Source organism: Gambusia affinis, linkage group LG05, assembly GCF_019740435.1.
Source record: "Gambusia affinis linkage group LG05, SWU_Gaff_1.0, whole genome shotgun sequence".
In the NCBI taxonomy this organism is placed as follows: domain Eukaryota; kingdom Metazoa; phylum Chordata; class Actinopteri; order Cyprinodontiformes; family Poeciliidae; genus Gambusia; species Gambusia affinis.
In genome coordinates this window covers 18,665,544-18,688,710 of record NC_057872.1, presented here as the reverse complement: position 1 = coordinate 18,688,710, position 23,167 = coordinate 18,665,544, and the positions used below count along the sequence as shown (strand labels likewise).

The window sequence follows — 23,167 nt, the reverse complement described above, 5'->3', positions numbered from 1 at the left end:
AACAGTAATTTCAATTAGTAGTTATCAATCAATCGACTGATTGATAACTACTAATATTTTTTCTGAAATTAGTAAATTAGCAAGTGAAGTTTTTTTTGTCTCATATTAAATTATTTTAACTCTACCCCAACTTTTAATTCAAGTTGTAAAACAAGCTAATATAAAAGCTCTTGATAGGGACAAACAGCCTCACTAATGTTGAGTCATAAAAGTTTTATTTCAAAGACAAAATAAAGTGGAAAAAAGTCATGGTAGGACAAACAAAAAGACAGAAAAACAATGAACAGCTGCAGCATTTAAAACGACACCATCATAGTGGAAGAACCGTAATTCCTCCATTAATTCCTCCTGAAGTGCAAAAAAAGTTGAAAATGAAAAAACTCCAGTATTTCCTCAGTTTGTACCGCATCTTCCTCCTACTTGTAATTAATTATTGTATTTTGTTCCCACAGCGACCTCCTCTGAGACTCAAATGAAGTGGCGTCAATCCCGATATTGTTAGCACTTTGTGCTTCATAATTAAATGTTTACTGACTGACTGACCTTAAATAAAGCTACCGTTTCACACCCTCATACAAAAAAAAAATGCTTCTGGGTTGAATAAAATTACTTTAAGTCTATTTTGGTCAAAAGAATAAATAATTTATAGAGCAATGCCACAATGGAGCTTAAAAACAAAACCAAAAGAAACCTCAAAGACATACAAGATTTTAAAGGTTATACATTCATGTGCCTATAAACGCTATTAAAAACCATCTCGTTTCAAAGAGACTTATTGTAGACTGCTGTTGTTGTTGGATTTATACAGGTATGCAGTTTAAATTTAACCCCAGGACTGGAGAGACGTGAAAGGTCAGATTATTCGTCCCGATTGCAAAACTTTATTTGAGATTCAGATTGGTCTTCTGGTCAGGCAGAAATAATGAAACTTCAGTGGTTCATCTCTGAGAAAACGTGGTTTTCCTGCTGAGATTATCAGTATAAGACAGCAAAAAACATTAAAAAATTCAAGATCCAAGGTTGCTTGGTGCATCATGACAAGAAAGAAAACAATAAAATTCATACAGCAACTGTATGAAAATCACTATAAATGAATGTTTCCCACAAATAAAATATTTCAAATTCAGCAGACAACAGCTATAAGACCTGAAAATGTTTACCCTTACAGAAGAAAAAAAAATAATTCAAGGCTCAGCTTCAAGTTAAGACGACCAGAGAGTCACTTATTTCATGACCTGATAGAAGAAGAGAACAGTGACAACGAGGAACCCGAGAACCCACCAATAGGAATCTGTAGAGAGAATACACAGAATACACACAGTAAGAACTGTTTTAAAGACAGGAGACAATTGTGCAAAAACAAAAAAGCTTTAATCAATGTTATTGAATTAGGTGGAAATTTACTGAGATATAAAGTTTAATTCTTTGGAAATATGATCAAGTGACAAAAAAGTAAAGTTTTAATCTTGGAAAGAAGGTTTGTGAGTTTTTTCTTGCACTAAAACAATCTGAACAGCCTGTCGGAGAGATCTGACATTAAAAATCTGTTTTGTGCTTCTGTTTGACTTTAAAAAAAAAAAAAAAATTATTTCATCCTTAGATTAACAAGTTAATGAAATCACACAACATTTTGTTCAAACGTTTTTATTATTTGACAAAGAAACATACCTGGTTGGGCAGGTTCGGCGACTATACTGATGTAGAGCGGATCGTCCAGAGCTGGGTGGGTCACCCTGCAGGTGATCTTGGTTCCTGGAGAAAAACTTGGGAGAATGGTAACATGAGAGGACAGGGTAAACGTCCCGTCCCCGTGCTGCCGATGACTGCTCAGAGAGCCCTGGTTCGGAAAGAGTTTTGGCTCCGTTTCCGTTGGAGGAAGGAAGAACCACTCCATCTGAAAGGCAAAGAATAAAGAGCAGAAAATTATGACCTGAAATCAGGCAACCGATCTTTTTTATTGGCTCACTTGGTGTTCTTTGAAGAACAAAATGCAACAAATTACTAGATGAAGAGGATTGTGTATTTTTACTAGTTGTGCACTTGAAACTAAATATTTTTTTTCTCAATTTATTAAACATAAAACTGCTTGTGGTCAAGAAAAATCAAGATATTTAAAAAAAAAGATCTTTTGGAAGATAATGAAGGGTTTTTATTCTTCAATATCATCATATTCAATCATCATCATCATCATCATCAATCTGCCAAGTCAGTTTATATGACAAACTTTTTAAGGAAGCAACTTTTTGGGACAAAACAGTTAAATATTTATTTTGAAGTGAAATAAAACTGTTTGGTTTCACTGAAAGTGTGAGGATTTGTTTTTTTATCCACAAACGTTCTATAATGTTTTATGGGTAAATTCATGATGAGGAACACAAGGGGGCGCCATACTTCAATCCAAGTCTCTAATTGAGGTAGTCTGTCAAAACACAACTAATTATTATCAACTAATTAGCAACAAGCTTTAAAATAAAAATATTGTAAAATGTTTACATTTATTCTCTGGATCAAATTAAGAAATATTTGTTCATTTTTTAAAAAAATGCAAGTAATATATTCATAACTTCTATTTTCCCTGAAGTAAAAATGCTGCACACTTAAAATAATTTGTCCGCAGATTTCAATGTGGAGCCTTGTTTGTTTTTCTTTGTTTGGTCACACTGTTTTGCCTGACGCTGGCATAGCAGGTGAAAGGTTAAATTAAGTTGTAGCTTCATCTCTGTGCGGGAGTTTTGCCCAATAATTAGGGATTTATTTGTGAGATTTTTCTATTGTTTTGAGCTGGGGAAAAAATAGCAGCTTTGGTGTGTCATGTTTTACATCTATCTGAGTTACTTGATGAGACAACGCAACAACAATAAATCTTTGAACAGCAAAAGGAAAATTAAAATTGAGCTTTTATTTACCTTTAATTATTATCTCTCTGATAAAAGGAAACTCCAGGTTTTTTCAAACGGTGCTAAGTAAGCAAATTTAATAATTACATCTAAAAACAGAGCTACTGACCTGTGCATCTAATGGATAGTATTTAGCACAATGACAGCTCAGTGTTTGTGGAGAATTTTTCAGAACCAGCTTCTCCTCCGACAGAGAAACCTGCGGCGGTTCTGGGAAGAAAACCAACAAGAGGGAGAAGTTATAAAATAATCAAAAGATTGACTTTTATGGATGCTTAAAATAACAGTAAGATCAGAATAGAGGAAAAACTTACGGATGATACGGAGCTGAATGACCTGCTGGGCGTGGAAATGACCGAGATTGACGGTGCAGATGTAGGTTCCTTCATCGACGACCTTCAGCCGAGTCAGACTCATGGAGACGTTTCCCTCACTGAGGAGCAGAGCAGCGTCCACACTGGAGCCATTCCTCTCACCGTGAACTGAGCACAGAAAATCATTGTCAAAAAAATTTACAACTTTATTCAAACTTTTCCTGTCAACGGTAAAAGGACAAACTTGGATCTGGAGATTTAGGTGGAAATAAATTTTTTATTGTAACTCTGAGTAACACATCTGTCCTCAAAACTCCCAGATCCTTCCTTTGCTGCGTCATTTGGAAATGTTTTTGGGTTTTTTTTGGTTTGCAATAAGACTCAGAATTTATTTGTTATACCTTTATACAATATTCATTTATTTGCGTTATTTTGCATTTTTATTGAAAGTAAAAGCTTTAAGATTAGTTCAATATTATCCTGTGAGTCTAAAGAAGTTTCTAGAAGTCTTTTAACATTTTTTGCTTTTGCGAAGAGTTGTGTGAGGTGATAGTAATAAATATTCAGGTAGATGAAATATGCTGCTTCACCACATTAAAAACTGCATGCATATTAGAAAACTTTTAAGATTTATGAATGCTAGTATGTTTCTAGAAGCAGTGGACTGATTTCAATGCACAGACCAGCTAGGCAACATGCAATTAACTACGCCTTCTTGATATAAATTCATTTCTACAACACTCACTGTAAAATCTGTTGCATAAAACTTCATGTTAATACAACACAGTGAGTTGTCAGCGAGTTACAGATATACCATCTGTTCACTTATATATATCTAATAAATTCTTTAAATAGCATTTGCATAAAAACAAAAAAAGTGCAAAACTCAAGAGATATTATTATTTTTATAAAATACTTTTTTTTTTAAATCTCATAAATGTAGAATCCTCCATATTTCACAACATTAACTTATCTTATTATTATTTATACAATTTTTGATAAAGTTTTTATAAACAAATCCCTCATGGGGCCTGTTTATTCTTGTTAACACTCACCTACAGTGGCCTCTTCTGTGTCGTCTAGTTTTGTCTTCATTTCAAGAACTTTCCTGCCTCTCCCTCTGTGCTGCAGACGCCATTCCAGGCCCACGTCTGGTGCTAACGGCGTCTCCTCCTGCTTGAAGCCGCAGTTGAGGAGAACATCTCCTCTCAGAGGAGCAGATACAGAATTTATGTCGGAAAACACCAGGAATATTACTGTGACACAAAAAGGCAAAGGAAGCAGGGAAAATGTTATGAAGAAGATTTTTTTGGTTGTTGTTGTTATTACCTCCAGCCCTGAACATTGTATTTTACCTTTAGTCAGCAGAGTTCCCGACTGGCTGAGAGGTAACCTGAGTTTGCTTTGTGTCAAGGTTGTCTGATCTTTTTCAACTGGTAATGTTTGAAGAATGAGCGATGTGCTGAAGTCAAGTCCCTCCACGCTGAGGGAAACCATGAAATATGCTGGATCAGAGCTTTCCTGAAGTCCTCGAGGAGTGTAGCGACTTATTTCACACATCACCTCCTGCTCATTGCAGTCTGCATGGAGCAACATGCCTGCATTGGGGATCTCAGGCGATGACACTGGAAGGAAGGAACAAGAAACGTTGAACACAAACTGAGCTGGTTTTACAGTGACTGAGGTTGAAATGTGTAGATAATAAACGGACACCTTTGTTCTCAAACAGGATGAGGTCTGGATCAGGGACTGAGGGCGGGGCAAATGGAGTCAGTGTGTCAAGGGATTCATCGGGTCCCACTGGGACGTCTCGAAGGACGAGAGTGGCTGGAGTTCGGGAGAAGAGAGAGCCGCCTCCCATTCCACCCATTCCGACTCCCTCCTCCACCAGAGAGCAGGAAAGAACGACGTCTGCAACCCCATCAGCTGGAAGACAATCATAAAAAAACAACTTTGAAGCTCATAAGTTTTTCAGTTTTCATGGAGTGTATTATTCAGTGCAACCTCACATATTTGTTAAAATTATCACTATGTCAATCATGACAGATAATTTGTGAAAATATCAAGTTTCTCTCCCAGTGCTCCCAGTTTAAACTGCAGAAATACACTATTCAGTCAGCCTTCTGGTTACGTAAGCTGCAAGGAGGGGGCTCAACGCAGGACTTACCTAAGATGTTTCACCGTATTGAAATTTTCGGTCATCTCAAACGTTTTTTGTTCCCTTAGAAATTTTTCTAAACCAGTTTAGCTTTGGGACACAGCATGGCACCTTGCTACTGGTCCATTTAAAGGTAAACGATCTGCAACGATGCTTAGTCACATGTCGATGTGGATAACAGGACCCAAAGTTTTCCAGCAGCGGATTGTCCAAAACATCTCACTGCCTCAGCCACCCACATTCTTCCCATAATGGGTCCTGGTGCAAAATGTTCCCCAGGTAAGTGACGAACAAGCACCCAGACCATCTGCCTGAAGTGTTTACCTGATAATATATTGTTAAACAGCCTCCAAATTCCACTTCTGGACCACTTTTGTGCTCCATATTTATATATTTATCCACTCTTTTAACGTTTGCAGACTGGAAACAATCCAACAAGAGCTGCAGTTTGCTCGACTAACTTACAGACAATCTGATCCTCCTCAAAATCCTTCTGTTTGAAAATTTTTTCTGCTTTCAATGCATCAACCTTGAGGATAAAATCTTAATTTGATGTCAAATATATTCCACCCACTAACAGATGCAAAGAAGATCTTCACCTGTCTTACTCCCTGATCAGTGTGTCAACAACCTTGTTCTGTTTAGTATGCATATTCTAATTCTTTTAACATAATTTTTGTTATGATCGAGCTCTTTGCAGCGAGTAATGAATATTGTTTAATTCTGGAAAAATAAACAAATTAGTTTCTTATAACACATTTAAATAAAAATAACACCGTTTTAAAGTTAGGGATGCCCAATAAAATGCTACTGAAGAGAAGAAAACCTGAGAGCAGACTCAGGAAAACGTTTTTTTTTTTTTGCTACTTACGATCATCTGTTTGAATACGAATATGTCTTACCATTAACGAACGTCAAAAACCATCCGATAAATATTACTTCAATCATCTTCAAGGAGCAGACGGTCCGTGTTTTATTAAAATTGAAATAAAAGAATAATGCACTTTCACTTTTGATTTCAAAAAGCTACATACGCGTCATAACGATGGGCCCTTCTTTGAACACGAGAGAGCTTTCTGACTCCCTCTTCGCCCCATTTGTGATATTCATTAACGAGATATTATTACCGGTAATAAAACAAAAATAGAAATAAAGACTTTCGGTAGGAGTGGATGTGCGTTTAGATGATCTAACTTGAGCATGCGCAGAGTGCGAAAACATATCACTAAAAGGGAAAGAAGCCTTAGAGGCTCGACCAATCAGAAACTACTGCAATTCGAGTCATGGGTTACTATGGTAACAGTGTCAGTAGAAAGAACTAAACCTATGAAGACCAAACGATCTTTACATAAACTCAGTGGCGCCCCCAAGGTGGAGCTAGAGGACGGACCTCTGTGAGTGTGTGTATATTTTATATTTAGTTTATTTACATACATACTTTAACTTACAGCAGTGTTTCTCAATTATTTCATTTTTTTTTTCACAACTCCCCATTGCCCTTCCTACCCCTGAATTGAAAGACTATTGGCGAATGTGATAATATCTAATCATTTATCTGAACAAACCACTGGCTCCAGCATTGTATGACCTGATTGTCAATCTCCAAGTTCAGTTTATTAAATCAATCAGTAACATTTAATCAAAACTAAAAGGTGCAAATGATTCACTGGGATGTGAGATTTTCAACTTTACACAGCATAAACGTCTTAAAGCTGTAAAAATTGGTTACTTGTCAGCTTCTTCAGCTTATTGATTTTCAACATAGTCATTTAACATTTATTGTGCAGAAGCTGCAGCACTATTGCTTATATTTCATCTTGTCAGCTCTTCTTCTGACAGCTACAGTTATCTGTAGCTTGATAAAGAGCCATACAAATACAAAGTTATATAAAAACAAAAGAAGTCATATATTGTGCGATTTAAATATTGCAAACCTACAATAACGTGATCATTTTTGTTTAACTGTAGTTAAACTAAATAGCAAACACATCTTGACATTATAAGTTATATGCAAATAAGGTATTTGGTATAGACTTTGCCATGATAAACAATGTTGTTTAGCTGAAATGTTATTCTCTTCAATTTTACCTTTTCTGCCTACATCACCAACAGCATTACTTTTGTTAACCTACATACATAAAAAAAAATAATAAAACATGGCGTCATCAGTGCATATTTTATTTTTCAACACAGAAATCAGTTGTACAAATGTTCAAAATTTTCACTTTGGTTTACAGATTTGCTACAGCAGATATCACCAGAGTAACATCTGGGGATATCCTGATCAAAAATTTTATTTAACTTCATTTTTTAAGTAGATAGAACAGAATATTTTTATCAGTATACTTCAAATCACTACTGATCCGTTGGTGCTTGGGAACTCTGATGGCTTACAGGTATTATTTGGTGTTTTGAACACAGTAAAGATAACAAGATTGTTTTTTGTTGTGTGATGAATTTAAAAAGACAGGCTCTTAGTACTTAAGCTATTTATTTTCTGAAAACAATTTTATCTTGAACAAACATTTTTTACCTTAACACTACATATATTTGTGTTAAGATACTGACTTGAATTTTTATGGTTGAATTCACAGATTCAGTTGTCTTAAATTTATTTCACCACAGATTCATTTTTCTCTGTATATATAGCTCAAGTTGTTATTGGGCTTCAATGCTTCAATGAAGCTTCAATGCTTGAATGCTTTCAATTTTCCTGCATGATCTTGTTAATCCAGTCTACATAATTTGCCACTTTGGTATAAAATCCGTATGTTCCTTTCTGTCCACATTTGACCCCCCAGCTGACAATCCCAGCAGCCCAGAATCGTCCATTTTCAGATTGCAGAGTGAAGCCACTCCCACTGTCACCTTGGCAAGAGTCCTTCCCGCCTTCAGGAGTTCCAGCACAGAACATGTTGTCTGTCAGTTTTGGTGTCCGGCTATTACGGATTCTCTTCAAAGAATTACTGCATCTTTCCTGTTCCACCACTGGAATATGTACATACTTCAGCTTATTTGTTAGAAAACGCTGCTGATTGCCCTTGTCTGTAATGCCAAAGCCGGATACCAGCCTGTAAAAAAATGAAAGGTTTACAGAACAAAAGATCAGTTATGTGAAAGAGATTTGATATTAATGAAATTATTTTTAAAGCCTACTGTTTCTTTACCCCATCATTCCCGTGTCATATGTGTCACCCTGTGATGGCAGACACAGTGGCATTATTGCTGCTTGGAATGTGACCGAGTCTTTAAGTTTTATCAATGCAATGTCGTGGTCAAAGTTCAAATTGTCTGGATTATTATATTCAGGGTGAACATGGACTGCAGTTGCATTCAGGGAAGGAGTTTCTATAATTTGGTGAACATCTGTAACTCCAAGGTAAATCTACAAAAGACATAAAAGAATAAAAGTTATTCAAAAAAACATGTCAGTGGACAAACACAGAAGATTACCGAGTATTACTTACAGATAAAGCCTCAGGAGTTTGTACTTGTCCATTAGTCACCACCACGTGAGCTGCAGTCAAGATCCAGCGATCTGCTATGATCATACCTCCTCCCCTGCTGTCACCTACATTTATTAAAGCTTGCCATGGGATGGTATGCTCTGCAGCTTCATTTCCTCCAATAATCCTCCCAGGGTGATTTTCAATTTGTTTTGTTGGTTGACCACAAACTGTATAAGATACAAGTTTGTAGTTATAGAGAAAACACAGAGCTATCTAGATGTGCTCTAATATTCTAAGAGACCAAAAGTGATACCTGGTAGGCATGCTGGTCTTAAAATAACATCATGGTTGGTTCTCCATTGTCTATCGGCTTCACAGGTGAGAGAAACTAAAAAGAATACAATTTTATGTAATTGTTATAAATGCTGATAATTATTAGTTACTGTTTGCATCTGAAAGTTGCTAATTTCATGGAGTCCACTCTGTTTCTCCCTCTGTAACAACCCTCACCCATTACTGAAAAAAACTAAAATCCAGCTACTTTGTTGTTGTTTTATTTTTTTCTTTTGTGGCAAAATGCATGTGGCATTTTTCCTTCTTCCAACCTGCAAATATAGCTCTGGTCTTTCAAAATCCTGAAAGATTCTGGTTTTAATTTACATAACTATTTATAAATATAAGTTGGCTTTGGCCTAAATGCATCCAAAATGTCTTTCAGAGGACCTGGTGCATGGCAGTCTCGCTTTTGTCTGCTGTGTCAACAATCTATTTTACCACCATTACGCGTGAATTACTGAATGTGGTGTGAAGTGCCTTGTGGTTCATAAAAGGTTATAACAAGCACAGGCTATTTACCATTTTACCAGCTATGGCAGCTTATTTGAAGCATCTAAATCAGTAAGTTAAAACTGTACAGTAAAATCTTACCATTATTGCCACCGTATGGTGAATAAAATGGTTCATTGCAGTGATACTGAACAACAGAAAGATATTGGTTCTGGAAGCCAGACAGGAAGTTAACTCCTCCATTCAGCAGGGGATCAGGTTCTCCACAGTCAATTACTGTGGCAGAGAAAAAAAAAGAGATTCAACATTTGTCAGTAAAACATTTGTCGTGATTATTCACACGTTCATTGTTGGAAATGATACATGAAGCTAACGCACTGTGGCATTCAGGCAGTGGGAGATGCCACTCTCCGTTGCTTTGGCACATGGTAGAGAAACCCATTATCTCCGCACCATTCTGACCAAGAAAGATGTGACACACAGTACATTGAAACATTGTGGTGTTTAAAATTTAATTTAAAAAAAGTGCTTCAACTTACCATCATTAGTTTGTATCCTTGATCACAGCGCACAAAAATATAATCTCTGTAGAAGTACTCAGATAAGGAAGGGGTGACCCTTCCTTTAGCGACTCCACCAGGAACTGGACACGTGACTCCTAAACACACGAGGAACAAAAATGTGTGATCAGCTGCATGTTCCACCTTCACACGCTCTTAATTTTCTAATTTCCTTTCCCCCCCTCACTGTGTGTGCTGTAGTCCAGGCTCCATCCATTGCTTTGTCCCTGATTATCAATATTGTAGTCCAGCTTCACAGTGTTTGAGTTTGTGTTTATTAATCCTGGGCTTTTTCCCCCACACAGCTTCGTGGGATTTCTGCCTGGGATAATCACCTTATAGAAAGAAATGCTCAACATTTGTTAACTGAGAAAATATTTACATCTTGGAGTTTTGTTTACCTCTATTAATTTTACTACAGCTGGTTAAAGCTGATTCATGTTACCTCCAACCAGTGATGGAGACAGTTTGGGCCTTCCTCTGTGTCCACACTCTCAACGTGAAATTTGTCAGAGAAGTTAAGCGAGACAGTGAAGCCGGACTCCACAGAAATGATATACTGACAGGACAAAGCATCTGGTGAGGGGTTCGGATAACCTGGACTCATCAAGTGTCCTTCTAGCTCATCAAATACACCGCCGCCACAAGATACTAGACACAAGAAAAGTCAACAAAAGGTTTGAGCATAACCGCAATGTGGAAGGAAAGTGTTACATAAGATTCATTTGATTTCATAGTTTCAAGACACCTACACAACACATGGAAACGTGAACTTTGTGGCCCATGATAAAACTGCAGTGTGATGGAAAATTAACACATTCAACACACCATCCTCACAACGAAACATGCAGGGAGCAGCATTATGAAGTGGGATGCTTTTCTTCAGCAATTAATGTAGAGTAAGATATACAACTAAATACAATCCTTGGGAAAAAAGAAATTGACTCCATAGGGAGGCTGAATGCACCCTATGGAGTCAGTAGGGCGCCCTATAGAGTGCCCTATAGAGCACCCTAATGACCCTATAGGGCAATGCTGGTTTGGGTTATGGTTACAAATTTGTGTGTAACCCTTTCCACAAAATCTTTTTATATGTAAAATTTGTGTGGAAAGGTATTTTAAATTATTCTTTTTAACGTTACTCTGTAACATTGGCTCATAGCTTGAAGTCAAAAGGGAAACGTTAAAAGTTCTTCCATTACTTTAAGAAAGTGATACAACATTAATTGATTATGCATTTGTCTCTTGCAAACTTTTTATTTCAACACAAGAGGCATCAGAGTATTGAAAAACTGGTTTTAGATTTACCCTTCATGAGCAAATACTCTATTCTCTGCATTAACCAAACTTACACATGCAGGTGCGTTGGTCTGAGCGTAGCTCGTAGCCATGGTGACAAGCACAGAGATATGACCCAAGAGTGTTGAGGCAGATCTGAGAGCAGAGTGGACCTGATCCATCCTCAGGTTCTGGTGCTGAGCATTCATCAATGTCTGGCGAAATGAAATTATCCATAGAATAGTTATATATTGTTAAAGATATATTATTTATCACGTGAGAAAATTACCAAAGCACACCTATTGCTTGGTACTGAGCAGAAAATCCCACATTCTGTTTTCGGTCCGGGTTGTAGTCATCGGACTGGAATATCAGGGTGAGTCTGCTGCCTGGAGACAAAATGGGCTGGTGGCCGGGGTGATGTCCATCAGCAGAGTTCTCATTGCCACAAAACTTTCCAAGCACCTTTTCATCATATAGGACCTGCAAAGATGATATCTTAAATATGATGAGGAAATGCTACCCATAAAACTTTATTTAAAAGAAATCAAGTGGGGTCTTGTAAAGGTACATAGAAGCAGTTGTATGTTTAGTTGATTTCATATTCGTTTTCAGAATAGCCTGAATTCTGATTAGAAATAAGTGGCTCACAGCAGTGGTGATGTGAACCACTATGAACATTTATTAATTGTATTAGTCTCTATATATATAGTCTTAATTATTTATACAACATTTTCACCAGCCTATTCTCACTAAACAATTAATTTTCCCCAGTTCTCTTCAGGGCGCTGCTGATAGATTCCTAACAGTGAAGCTAAATAGCCAATCGTGTGCGGTTGCTAAGCGAAAATAAAAAATAAAAAAACATTTGGCCAATCAACATCGCTGAATTTAATGTCTTTGGGGGTCTCAAATGTCCCTGTCATAGTAGATTCCATAAAGTTCTAGGTCGCCATGGTGATAAAGTTGATAATGGCAACGATGACCGCGAATTCTACACCGTGACTGAAAATATGGAGGATTTTTCCAGCTGGCCGGTAAGCTACAACTTCTACTCCTCTGTGTGTTTCATTAGGTTTAGCTATGTTGCTCTGCTATTTTGCTGTTTTGTTCATCAACTGCCGTCTTTTATTCTTTGCTGATAATCAGTTGAGGTTGCTGGCTAGCATAATGCTAATGCTGTTCTAGATATCTATGATTTCTTTTTCATTGCTATGATGCTGTGCCTTTTTTGACTTTCTGCTTCTGTCATATTGCTACACTTTGTTTGATATCATGATGTTTGCTTGGTAAGATGGCCGTTCTGATGTGTTGTTGTACATTGAGAAGGTGAAATCTTGTTTGCTAACTCGTACCTACCTAGTTATTCTAGGTAGGAAGGCCTCTGCAGGTTGATGTTATTAGTTGACCCTTCACAGTTTTAATAAAATTTAGCCTGTTATTTCTTTAGCATTATACTACTAGGTGATCATACATTAGTCTGGCATTTTTCACAGTTTTGAGTCTGATTTAGTTAGCTGTTGACTCTTAATAATTAAATACTATATATTATGCATGTTATAAAACAGACTTTTTACTTGCAGCTAATTTAATGTGTTATTTTTGCGAGAAGATAAGTGTTATATTATCCTGGACTTGTAGTCATTTTTATACCATTAGGGTTAGGGTAGGGTTTTAAGCTTTTCACTTTATCAATTGAATGTAGTCCTTCATAGTACTTATACTGGACTACAAAGGGAAATCTATTGGTACATCAGTCCCACCAAGAATTCTTTTCACCAGCCACCACTGAGAAAAAAATTATTGAGAAAAAAAAAAACGTTAAAAAACTCATTAAAGATAAATAACAAAGAGTTTGCAAATCAGAAATTCTATTTCTACAATCACATTGGAATCCCAACTCAGAAAATAGTTTGATAACCCCGACTTTGGCATACATTAGTTTATAAAACTAATCTCTTACAGGAAAAAAGACTGTTAGGCCCAATCCTATGTGTTCCTTATAATGTTAAATATTTTACAAAATGTGAGCAATTATGCAGTGGGTGCATCTGAAAGTATTATATTGCTCTGACTGTGATGGAATCGTAGTAGCAGCCTGCAGAGCCCTCAATGTCCAGATGTGTGAAGGTCAGGCTGATCTGGAAGCCCTCCGGCACGGTGATCTCCCACTGCTTCTGCAGGTTGGGGGGATAGGGCAGAGGGTACTGGGGGGAATGGATCTCCCCGTACATCTGAGAGTCTGAGTCTGGCAGTGGGACACACTCACACACCAACACATGCAGAAACCTGGAGACGTGCACAAACAAGAGGTCCATCTGTTTAGTCAGACTTTGATGGTTTGAGCCACTGGTCCAAAGTCGATTCAAACAGAAAAGAGCAAACACAGTGACAGAATCAACTAAATCAGACGATACATTTTATAGCTGAGAATATCTATGACAATGAGTCAACCATCTACCTGTTACGAAAAGGCTTTCAAACATGAGTCATAAATACTTTGAAGTAGACTAAAACGATCAGGTGTTTGCATTCATATTTAGAGACGTTTAAAATCAAAACAAAAAATTCTGACAAAAACAGTTTAATTCAATCACAATTGATTTTTCATTTTAAAAAATCCTTTAAACTCACCATATGATGAAAGATGTCCAACTAATCCGGAGATTGAATATATCCATGCCTGAATTTTTCTAGCTGTGTACCAGCACAAGTCTGAGATACAAGTGAAACATTAATGTCATAATGGCTCCTGTTTCAAGTATTAAGCAACCCACTGCGTTAATGCCAGGAATAAGCCATGTTTGACTTGGCAAAAATCAAGTATGTTTGTTTTTTAACAGCAAAGGGGTAAAGATAGCATTTTGTAAAAAAAATAAATAAATAAATAAAAAAATGTGATTAGAATTGGATAGGGCATTGTCATATTTTATAAATTGTGCTATTTTAGATTATGTTTTGCTATTTTTTTCACTGTAATTTATTAATCTTTGGCTCATTCATTAGCTGTCATAAATAATTCCTCCACCAGAGGGAGGTATGGATTTTTTTTCCAGCACTGCCCTTTCAATGAACAAGTTAGTAAATGTTTGGTTTTATGTCATAACACCATATTAATAAATGCTTAAATCAAAAGTTTTGTTTTCCAGCTGTGGGAGAATACCTTGAATAAGGACACATAGTACATAAATATTTCATGCAGAAAGAGCCCAAGCTTGGGCCTTCTTGCTGCAAGGCAACATTTCTACAATCATTTTAGAAGAAACCCATAAACAACAATATGAGGGCATTACAATATTTGATTGTTTAAGTGGATGAGGAAATTTTTTGCATTGTGTAAAAAAGACACATAAAGACGTTTAAACCACTTTATTCAAATTGAATGAACAAGGTTTTGAACAAAATCAAGTGCAGCTAAACCTAACAACAACAAAATTAAATAGCTATCTTTCTATTTATGATTTATTGCACAGTAAGAGCTCATTTTTAATTGGCTTTTGAGCAACTTTGTATTTAAAAGTTGTTTAATCGGCTTATAGTTTTTGTTTTTGTTTCAGCTTAAGTTGTTATTGTATTTAATCTTCAATGTTTTCCTGCATGATCTTGTTAATCCAGTCTACATAATTTGCCACTTTGGTATAAAATCCGTATGTTCCTTTCTGTCCACATTTGACCCCCCAGCTGACAATCCCAGCAGCCCAGAATCGTCCATTTTCAGATTGCAGAGTGAAGCCACTCCCATCATCACCTTGGCAAGAGTCCTTCCAGCCTTCAGGAGTTCCAGCACAGAACATGTTGTCTGTCAGGTTTGGTGTCCGGCTATTACGTATTCCCTTCAAAGAATTACTACATCTTTCCTGTTCCACCACTGGAATATGTACATACTTCAGCTTATTTGGTAGAAAACGCTGCCGATAGCCCTTGCCTGCAATGCCAAAGCCGGATACCAGCCTGTAAAAAAATGAAAGGTTTACAGAACAAAACATCAGATATGTAAAAGAGATTTGATATTAATGAAATTATTTTTAAAGCCTACTGTTTCTTTACCCCATCATTCCCGTGTCATATGTGTCACCCTGTGATGGCAGACACAGTGGCATTATTGCTGCTTGGAATGTGACCGAGTCTTTAATCTTTATCAATGCAATGTCGTGGTCAAAGTTCAAATTGTCTGGATTATTATATTCAGGGTGAACATGGACTGCAGTTGCATTCAGGGAAGGAGTTTCTATAATTTGGTGAACATCTGTAACGCCAAGGTAAATCTACAAAAGACATAAAAGAATAAAAGTTATTCAAAAAAACATGTCAGTGGACAAACACAGAAGATTACCGAGTATTACTTACAGATAAAGCCTCAGGAGTTTGTACTTGTCCATTAGTCACAACCACGTGAGCTGCAGTCAAGATCCAGCGATCTGCTATGATCATACCTCCTCCCCTGCTGTCACCTACATTTATTAAAGCTTGCCATGGGATGGTATGCTCTGCAGCTTCATTTCCTCCAATAATCCTCTGAAAGGGATTTTCAATTTGTTTTGTTGGTCGACCACAAACTGTATAAGATACAAGTTTGTAGTTATAGAGAAAACACAGAGCTATCTAGATGTGCTCTAATATTCTAAGAGACCAAAGGTGATACCTGGTAGGCATGCTGGTCTTAAAATAACATCATGGTTGGTTCTCCACTGTCCATCTGCTTCACAGGTGAGAGAAACTAAGAATAAAACAAAATATGATTTTTTTACAAAAGTGGTGTTTTTATCTTAGGTGCTAAAATCAAATACCTAAGTATTATCAGTTACGGTTTGCAAAATATTCATCAAGAAGTTACTAATTTTGTACATCATCTAATGTCTTCAACCTTACTGAACAGCATGCCTCACACCTTTATTTTGTTCACTCTCTGGAGGAAATTCACAAAGCAAGGCAATATCCACCAATCTCTGCATCTGTTCTGCTTTGACCATTTAACAGATTCCTGTATAGGAAGTAGGTTTTATTAAATACATCCAGTTGCAAACGCACTAATCAAGTCCAGTTGGTGGATCCATCTTGGACATATTTTTTCGTCAGATCTCAGTTGTTTTCTTCTTATCCACAAATACAGCCAATGCAGCTGTGAACAAGAAGCTTGGGAAAATGTTTTAAGGTTTTGCCTTTTTTATAACTTTACTAAGTTGTAATAATGTCAGAATTAAAAAGTTAACATGTATGTGCAGTTACAGTTCATTAATTTATTTTAATTGAAAAATGCTTTTGGCTTCAATTACGAGATCTATTACACGTTGTACTCTCGTTCTTTAAAATCTCCCTGGCATAGTACCTTCTTCAGCCCCTGTACATTCTACAGTGGTGACAAAAGTCACCCATAGCTAAGAGAAAATGTAGTTTTCTCTTAGTGTTTCTCTTAATGTCTTCCAAGTTACACAATATGACTGGATTGTTTTGGTATGGCTGAATGTTGCTCTAAATGCATGCAAAATGTCTCACATAAATATAAACAAACTGAACCAGCACCAGGAGATGCTATAATTGTCCTTTCTGATTCCAAATTTATGCAAAACCACAAAACATCCATCCATCCATTTTCTACACCCTTCTTCCCTAATGGGGTCGGGAGGGTTGCAGGTGTGTATCTCCAGCTAATGTTCCGGGCGAGAGGCGGGGTTCACCCTGGACAGGTCGCTAGTCTGTCACAGGGCAACACAGAGACATACAGGACAAACAACCACTCACACACACACTCACACCTAGGGAGAATTTAGAGAGACCAATTAACCTGACAGTCATGTTTTTGGACTGTGGGAGGAAGCCGGAGGACCCGGAGAGAACCCACCATGCACAGGGAGAACATGCAAACTCCATACAGAAAGACCCCGGGCCGGGAATCGAACCCAGGACCTTCTTGCTGCAAGGCAACGGCTCTACCAACTGTACCACTGTGCAGCCCACCCCAAAACATAATAAAGAAATACCATATTAAACTCTATATTATAAAAACTGAGCTACCTCTTGAGGAGAATATATCGATGAAAACAAAAACAGTTAATCTGGATCTCAAAGCTTAAAGCTTATGAAAGCTTCTATAGAAAGCATCTGAATAGAATATACTTTATCATTATATTGTAAAATCTTACCATTATTGCCACCATATGGTGAATAAAATGGTTCATTGCAATGATACTGAACAACAGAAAGATATTGGTTCTGGAAGCCAGACAGCAATGTTACTCCTCCATTCAGCAGCGGCTCAGGTTCTCCACAGTCAATTACTGTGGTAGAGAAAAAAATAGATTCAATATTTTGTCAGCATCAATTGGTTTTTTCGAAGGTTCAAATCTTTTCTCAGTCAGTGAGGAAAAGAATTCATGCAATTCAGAGTTTTGTTAAACTGTCGTTTGATCGTACTGTGACACTTATCCATCTTACAGTTTAAAAAAAGTTAATACATTCAGAAATTCAAGAGATTATTGTTTTCAGTAAAAAATCTCACACAAACAGCAAACTTGACAGGTTTAGTTTAAAGCATATTCTTGAATTACATGGGTTAAGTCAAATCCCAGACCCACTGAAAGTCCCATTATTAATCCTCTGTAAAATGTAAAACTGATGTTAAGATGTTCCTCATATAACCTCTCTGATCTTGAGCCATTTTGCAAACAAGAACATTGATATTGTTAATTAATATCAACAAAAGATGATTCTACAAAGTAGGAAAATGCACTTTTTTATTGTATTTCATAAAATGTTTTGAAAAGGATTCCTAATTTTTTATTTACTTGTGTTGATCTATCACGTTACACAAAAAGTGAAAAAATTACAATATAGACTGATATATTGTGATATAGTATGTAGTATGATACTGATATATTGTAGTATATCAGTCTATATTCCTTAAAATTATTTAAGATGTTCATTAATGTATTTCTGTGGAAAGGTAGATTTAAGTTATGCTTTTTGGTGTTTCTGTCAAATGTTGGGTCACAGCTTTAAGTCAGAAAGGAAATAGTTTAAATGTTGCTTTGAGAAACAGATTTAACATCAATTAATTATGTATTTATCTCCAGCAAACTGTTCCTTCCAAATTAAGGTTCATCACGGTGTTGAGAAACAGATTTTTGATACACCTGAAAATCTCCCTCTCCATTCACCAAACTTACACATGCAGGTGCGTTGGTCTGAGCGTAGCTTGTAGCCATGGTGACAAGCACAGCGGTATGACCCAAGAGTGTTGAGGCAGATCTGAGAGCAGAGTGGACCTGATCCATCCTCAGGTTCTGGTGCTGAGCATTCATCAATGTCTGGCGAAATGAAATTATCCATAGAATAGTTATATATTCAAAATTAAAGATATATTATTTATCACGTGAGAAAATTACCAAAGCACACCTATTGCTTGGTACTGAGCAGAAAATCCCACATTCTGTTTTCGGTCCGGGTTGTAGTCATCGGACTGGAATATCAGGGTGAGTCTGCTGCCTGGAGACAAAATGGGCTGGTGGCCGGGGTGATGTCCATCAGCAGAGTTCTCATTGCCACAAAACTTTCCAAGCACTTTTTCATCATATAGGACCTGCAAAGATAATATCTTAAATATGTTGAGGAAATACTACGCATAGTGCTTTTAATAAAAAGTAATAAAGTGGGGATTGTGTTATCAATGCATATTCTGCAGATTTTTCAATTAACAATTTAAGCCTTTTTTATGCAATATTAGAAATACTTTAACAATTGAAACAAACGTCATTCAATTTATTTTTAAATTTAAAAAACTGAACATTTTATTGATTAAAATGCAATAGCAGAATTCCTTTAGTGTATGCTTGATCATTAGCACTAAGGGATGCATGTAAATACTTCTAAAATCAACGTGTGAAAAGCTCAGTCCTTTCTGCTTGACACATCATACAGTGTATCTGTGGACATATTTTTTTTTCTATTAATCGATTAATAATTTAATAGTTAAAAGTGCTTAATAGGAGATTTTTTGTGCAGAATTTGAACTGGGTGATGCTGAAGCTACCGTTTGAGTGGTAGGAAATATGTACAGACAAAGAAGGGGTTTTTTTATCTTAAATGAGAAATGTACATATTTCTTTTCATTTTTGGCTTAGTTACTGTTCTTAGTCTTGTTCTTTGAGCAAATGTCCTTTTCTTGATTCTGTATACTCCAGTTAACAATTATTGGATTTCTAAATTAGTTGACGATTATTTCAGTAATTGATTTGTCACGATTAATTTGCCCTCCATCTCATAGTTTAATATAGCTCTGACAGTAATTGAGGATTTGTTGTCCACATGTGTGAAGGTCAGGTTGATCTGAAAGCCGTCCGGGACGCTGATCTCCCACTGCTTCTGCAGGTTGACGGGATGGAGCTGAGGACACTGCCCTGAGTCCGGCAGTGGGACACACTCACACACCAACAGATGCAGAAACCTGGAGACAAACAAGAGTTCGATCTGTTTATCAGAGTTTGATGATCTGAGCCTCTGGTCCAAAGTCGATTCAAACAGAACAGAGCAAACACAGTGAGAATCAGTTAAACCATAGTAGACACATTTTACACCTAAGTACATCGGTGACAATGAATCAACTATCTGCCAAACACAGTATGCCTTCTGCAGAATCAGAAATTATTTAAAGTAGAATAAAAGATTCAAAGTAATTGCTTTAACATTTAGAGACTTTTATAATTACAGGGGAGTGGGGCGGGATTCATGTTAAAAGCTGTTTAATTCTGTCATAATTTATTTTTTAAAATCCTCTAAACTCACCATATGATGAAAGATGTCCAACCAATCCTGGCATTGAATATGTCCATGTCTGAATCAATCTAGTTGTCTACTAACACATGTAGAGACAAGTGAAACATTAATTCCAGAAAGATGGCGTGTTTATCTTGGCAAAAATCCAGTACATGTTTGGCTTTGAACAGCAAAGGAAAAGTATTGTAAATATGGTATTTTGTGAACAATATGACTGTGATATAATTCAAAAATGTCAAGTTTCATGCTATTTTATATTATGTTTTTCTATTCCATTAATGGAGGCATGTTTGGCTCATTCATCAGCTGTCATAATTAATTCTACCACTAGATGGGGGTGTTTATAATTTTTAGCATAGCCCCGTCAATGAACAAGTTTGTATATCACGACAATACGCTAGTAAACATAAAGTTTTTTAATGCTGTACCTTTGGGCACCTTAATGTTGTTTAAAAACACTAATTATACTCTGTCTGTTCCACCTTTTATCCCTGTTCTAACCGAATCATCTGTGGGAAAAAGCTGTTTTTCAATGGAGTTTAGGAAAAGCAATGAGAGAATACGCAGGTTGTTCCAAGAACTTACTGTTTCTCGTCCAGCCATAACACTTTATTGGAGCCGTTATATCCCAGGTATTCACTGGAAAACTGTTTGGATGATCCCCCATAAATATTTAATTATAAACAAGGTGAAGGTAGTTTCATTTAAAATTCTCCCTAAAATTTACCCTGCTAAACACTATATGATAAAATATAAAAGCGACGTAAACACTAATTGCACTTTCTTTTAGGGCCATCCAGAAACTGTGACATCTTTTTTGGCTCTGCCCTATTATACAAAGGTTTTGGTCTGAATTTAGCAGGTTTATTATTTACCATATTTTAAAGAATTTTTCTTTATGCTGGGAAAATGTTTTATTTTGTTTCTATAGATTTCATAGAAAGGTTGCTAATCATTTCTTTATGATAAACTTACTAATACTCTTTGCTAAACTTTATATTCATAAATGCAAATTTGCTAATAAAACACCTTGTTTTTCTTTTTTCATTAAAGATATGGTTCTATATATCAAATCAATAACAGACTCTACAAATTTAAAGGCTCAAAGGACAATCTCGATATGTACGTCTTTGCATGTTCTTATCTAATCACCCTTGGTTGTATTGCTTGAATGTTGTATAGTTCATTATGCTGTTTTGATGTATACTAATTTCATTTAAATAAAGTTCATAAAAAAAAAAATCATTCTTTTGCATGTTGGCGCGGAAGATGTAACCGAGAGCAGCCGGTTTAGTATTTGCTAAATAAAAGCTCTCAGCACACAGAATCGCATTGCCAGAACTGCACACAGTAAAAAGCTCCGCTGGGATCCAAACCGGTCTTAGAACTACTGGAGGTTCAACCAAGCCCCCAAATAAACAAAAGTGAACTCACAATAAGATTTAAGCTTTGGCGTGCGAACCTCCAAAGATTCAGACGTACAAGATGTTTTGACACAGAGGATCTCTTTTTTCTCCACAATTTTGTTAATTATAAAGAGGGTTTGAGAATAAAAATATCAGAAATTTTTCTTTTCTTTTTTTACTTCAGGGAAAATATAGGACTAACTAAAACCAGAAAAATAGAGCACATAACACCAGTTTTAAAGTCCCTCCATTGGCTACCTGTAGCTGAAAGGATAGACTGCTCTCCACAGGGTGGCAGGGGTGGCATTTTACCACCCCCAACAGAGCCCTTGCAACCCCACTGGAAATGGTCATTTTAAAATATAATACTTATGAGATCGGCAAAGATTTGCCAGGAAAACTGTAATTTCCTATTGTTCCTGAAGGCAGCCCTATCCAATAGCAGCTCATTGACGCTGTTGAAGAGGAAGTTTCAGACATTTTCTTCTGTGCTACGGGACACTCAACGAAGTAGGTATTTTATGCTATTATTTGAATAATAAACTAAAGTTTTTATTGTGTTTCGTAATTATAGTAATCATTATCTATATATTTTGTGCTTTCTAGAAGATAGCGAATTATTCACCATTAAAACTCCAGAAATTAACAGACCCAGGTGATAGACGTATCCACACCGCAGCGCAGCTTGCATGTGTAAGTTTTTAACTAATTTTAAAAAGTATTGTGTTTGGAAATTTGTGTATGAAATTGTGTAGTGTTAAGTAGTTCGAATGACGGTAATTCTTTTTGGACATAAAAACATACTGTCAAAGGAAGAAAGTTACTAATTTAGCTTAATTTGGAAAAAGCTTGGCTCTCTTTTCTTCCTATTTTCCCGGGTCCTTCCAGCGAGGAGTGTGTGCCAATCAGGACCAACATGCGTGATGACGTCACAGAGTTACAGCGTTTAATCTCATAGGAAACCACAATGAAGTAACAACAGCTGCAAAGCAGCCAAGATACAGACTCATTCCGAGACAGACAAAGAATAAAAACAAAGACAGAGAAAGAAAAAGCAAAGACATGTCTTTGGAGAAAGCTGTTGCCGAAAAAAAGGCAGAATATGACCAGCAATCTGATTTATTATTACTGTGCACGAACTTTTATAATGAAGGTGTTTCCTAACTTTTAATGTATTCAATTGAGGTGTAGCTCTGTATGACCAATCAGACGCTACCTTGGACGCCAATAAAACTTAGAACTTCCCCTAATTTCACGCCAGAGATCAAAGGCCATTTGCTCTCTGGAAGAACAATGGAGCAAGCAGCTGCATCCTGGTCTCCTGGGCTCTAAGGCCATTTGGGCAAATAAAAGCATACAACAAGACTTCACAGATACCTGTGAAATTCGGAGTGCCTCCCGGCCAAATCAAGTAATTTAGTTTAAGGAAAGATTATCTTCACAAACCTAATTCTGGTCTACTGCATTCAGCTTTTCCAAAGATTTGAATCCTTGCCTTATCACATACATCCTGAACAGTTTTCTAATACTAAACAACACATTTTCATTGA

General features: G+C 36.6%; 3 protein-coding genes across 4 annotated transcripts; all 3 read right to left on the bottom strand.

Moving 5' to 3' along the window:
* Nucleotides 1-198: 198 nt before the first annotated feature.
* Nucleotides 199-6,600, bottom strand: tapbpl (TAP binding protein like). Of its 2 annotated transcripts, none has more exons than XM_044116891.1 (8): nt 6,272-6,600; nt 4,925-5,137; nt 4,567-4,836; nt 4,267-4,467; nt 3,212-3,379; nt 3,007-3,107; nt 1,669-1,894; nt 199-1,291 (listed from the first exon to the last, which is right to left on the bottom strand). In XM_044116891.1, the coding sequence occupies exons 1-8, from the start codon at nt 6,315-6,317 to the stop codon at nt 1,224-1,226; spliced, it is 1,293 nt and encodes a 430-aa protein (XP_043972826.1). In that variant the 5' UTR covers nt 6,318-6,600; the 3' UTR covers nt 199-1,223. The 2 variants fall into 2 exon arrangements, with proteins under 2 accessions (XP_043972826.1, XP_043972825.1); XM_044116890.1 differs by having other exon boundaries at nt 6,404-6,569.
* Nucleotides 6,601-7,531: 931 nt separating this feature from the next.
* LOC122831002 (complement C1r subcomponent-like) lies at nt 7,532-14,211 on the bottom strand. Its single transcript, XM_044116883.1, has 13 exons — nt 14,077-14,211; nt 13,518-13,731; nt 11,742-11,925; nt 11,517-11,657; nt 10,610-10,815; nt 10,352-10,499; nt 10,144-10,262; nt 9,983-10,061; nt 9,746-9,880; nt 9,132-9,206; nt 8,837-9,045; nt 8,537-8,754; nt 7,532-8,440 (listed from the first exon to the last, which is right to left on the bottom strand). Exons 1-13 carry the CDS (start codon nt 14,121-14,123, stop codon nt 8,074-8,076), a joined length of 2,142 nt encoding a protein of 713 aa, XP_043972818.1. The 5' UTR covers nt 14,124-14,211; the 3' UTR covers nt 7,532-8,073.
* Nucleotides 7,532-21,663, bottom strand: LOC122831004 (complement C1r subcomponent-like). Its single transcript, XM_044116886.1, has 10 exons — nt 20,221-21,663; nt 19,720-19,882; nt 18,835-19,018; nt 18,606-18,746; nt 17,583-17,717; nt 16,085-16,159; nt 15,790-15,998; nt 15,490-15,707; nt 15,045-15,393; nt 7,532-8,091 (listed from the first exon to the last, which is right to left on the bottom strand). The coding sequence occupies exons 1-10, from the start codon at nt 20,265-20,267 to the stop codon at nt 8,074-8,076; spliced, it is 1,539 nt and encodes a 512-aa protein (XP_043972821.1). The 5' UTR covers nt 20,268-21,663; the 3' UTR covers nt 7,532-8,073.
* Nucleotides 21,664-23,167: the final 1,504 nt, after the last annotated feature.